At 64.5% G+C, this 327-nt stretch overlaps 1 protein-coding gene across 1 annotated transcript in view; it reads left to right on the top strand.

The window, feature by feature from the left end:
• The window catches only part of BOP1 (block of proliferation 1), a gene marked incomplete at both ends in the record, with an annotated part of 3,098 nt that overhangs the window by 2,285 nt on the left and 486 nt on the right, over positions 1–327 (top strand). Inside the window, one exon of the mRNA XM_010138650.1 lies at positions 211–291. Coding sequence (XP_010136952.1) covers positions 211–291 — 81 coding nt within the window. The remainder of the gene's footprint in view (positions 1–210; positions 292–327) is intronic.

Genomic DNA, 327 nt, shown 5'->3' with positions numbered 1-327 from the left:
CCGCAATGCTGGTCCCAGCTTACCACAGAGCTCCTGACCTGTGACGGGGCCTTGCCCACACTTGCAAGAGCTCTGTCCTGTGATTCCCCTCCAGTTCGGAGCCCCGAGCCTGGGCTTTGCGGCTGGGATCTGCCCTGGGTGGGGGCCGAGGTGTGTCTCACCAGAGCCGGGGTGTTGAGGTGTGTCTCATCACTTGCCTCTCTCTCATAGGTCAATGTGGACCCCGAGGACCTGATCCCGAAGTTGCCGAAGCCGCGGGACCTGCAGCCCTTCCCGACCACCCAGGCCCTGGTAGGGAGATGTGCGGAGCTGGGGGCAGCTGGGCAG

This window comes from Buceros rhinoceros, unplaced genomic scaffold (assembly GCF_000710305.1).
Source record: "Buceros rhinoceros silvestris isolate BGI_N320 unplaced genomic scaffold, ASM71030v1 scaffold36916, whole genome shotgun sequence".
Lineage (NCBI taxonomy): Eukaryota > Metazoa > Chordata > Aves > Bucerotiformes > Bucerotidae > Buceros > Buceros rhinoceros.
The sequence above is the reverse complement of the archived record's forward strand: the minus strand, read 5'-3'. Positions and strand labels throughout refer to the sequence as shown.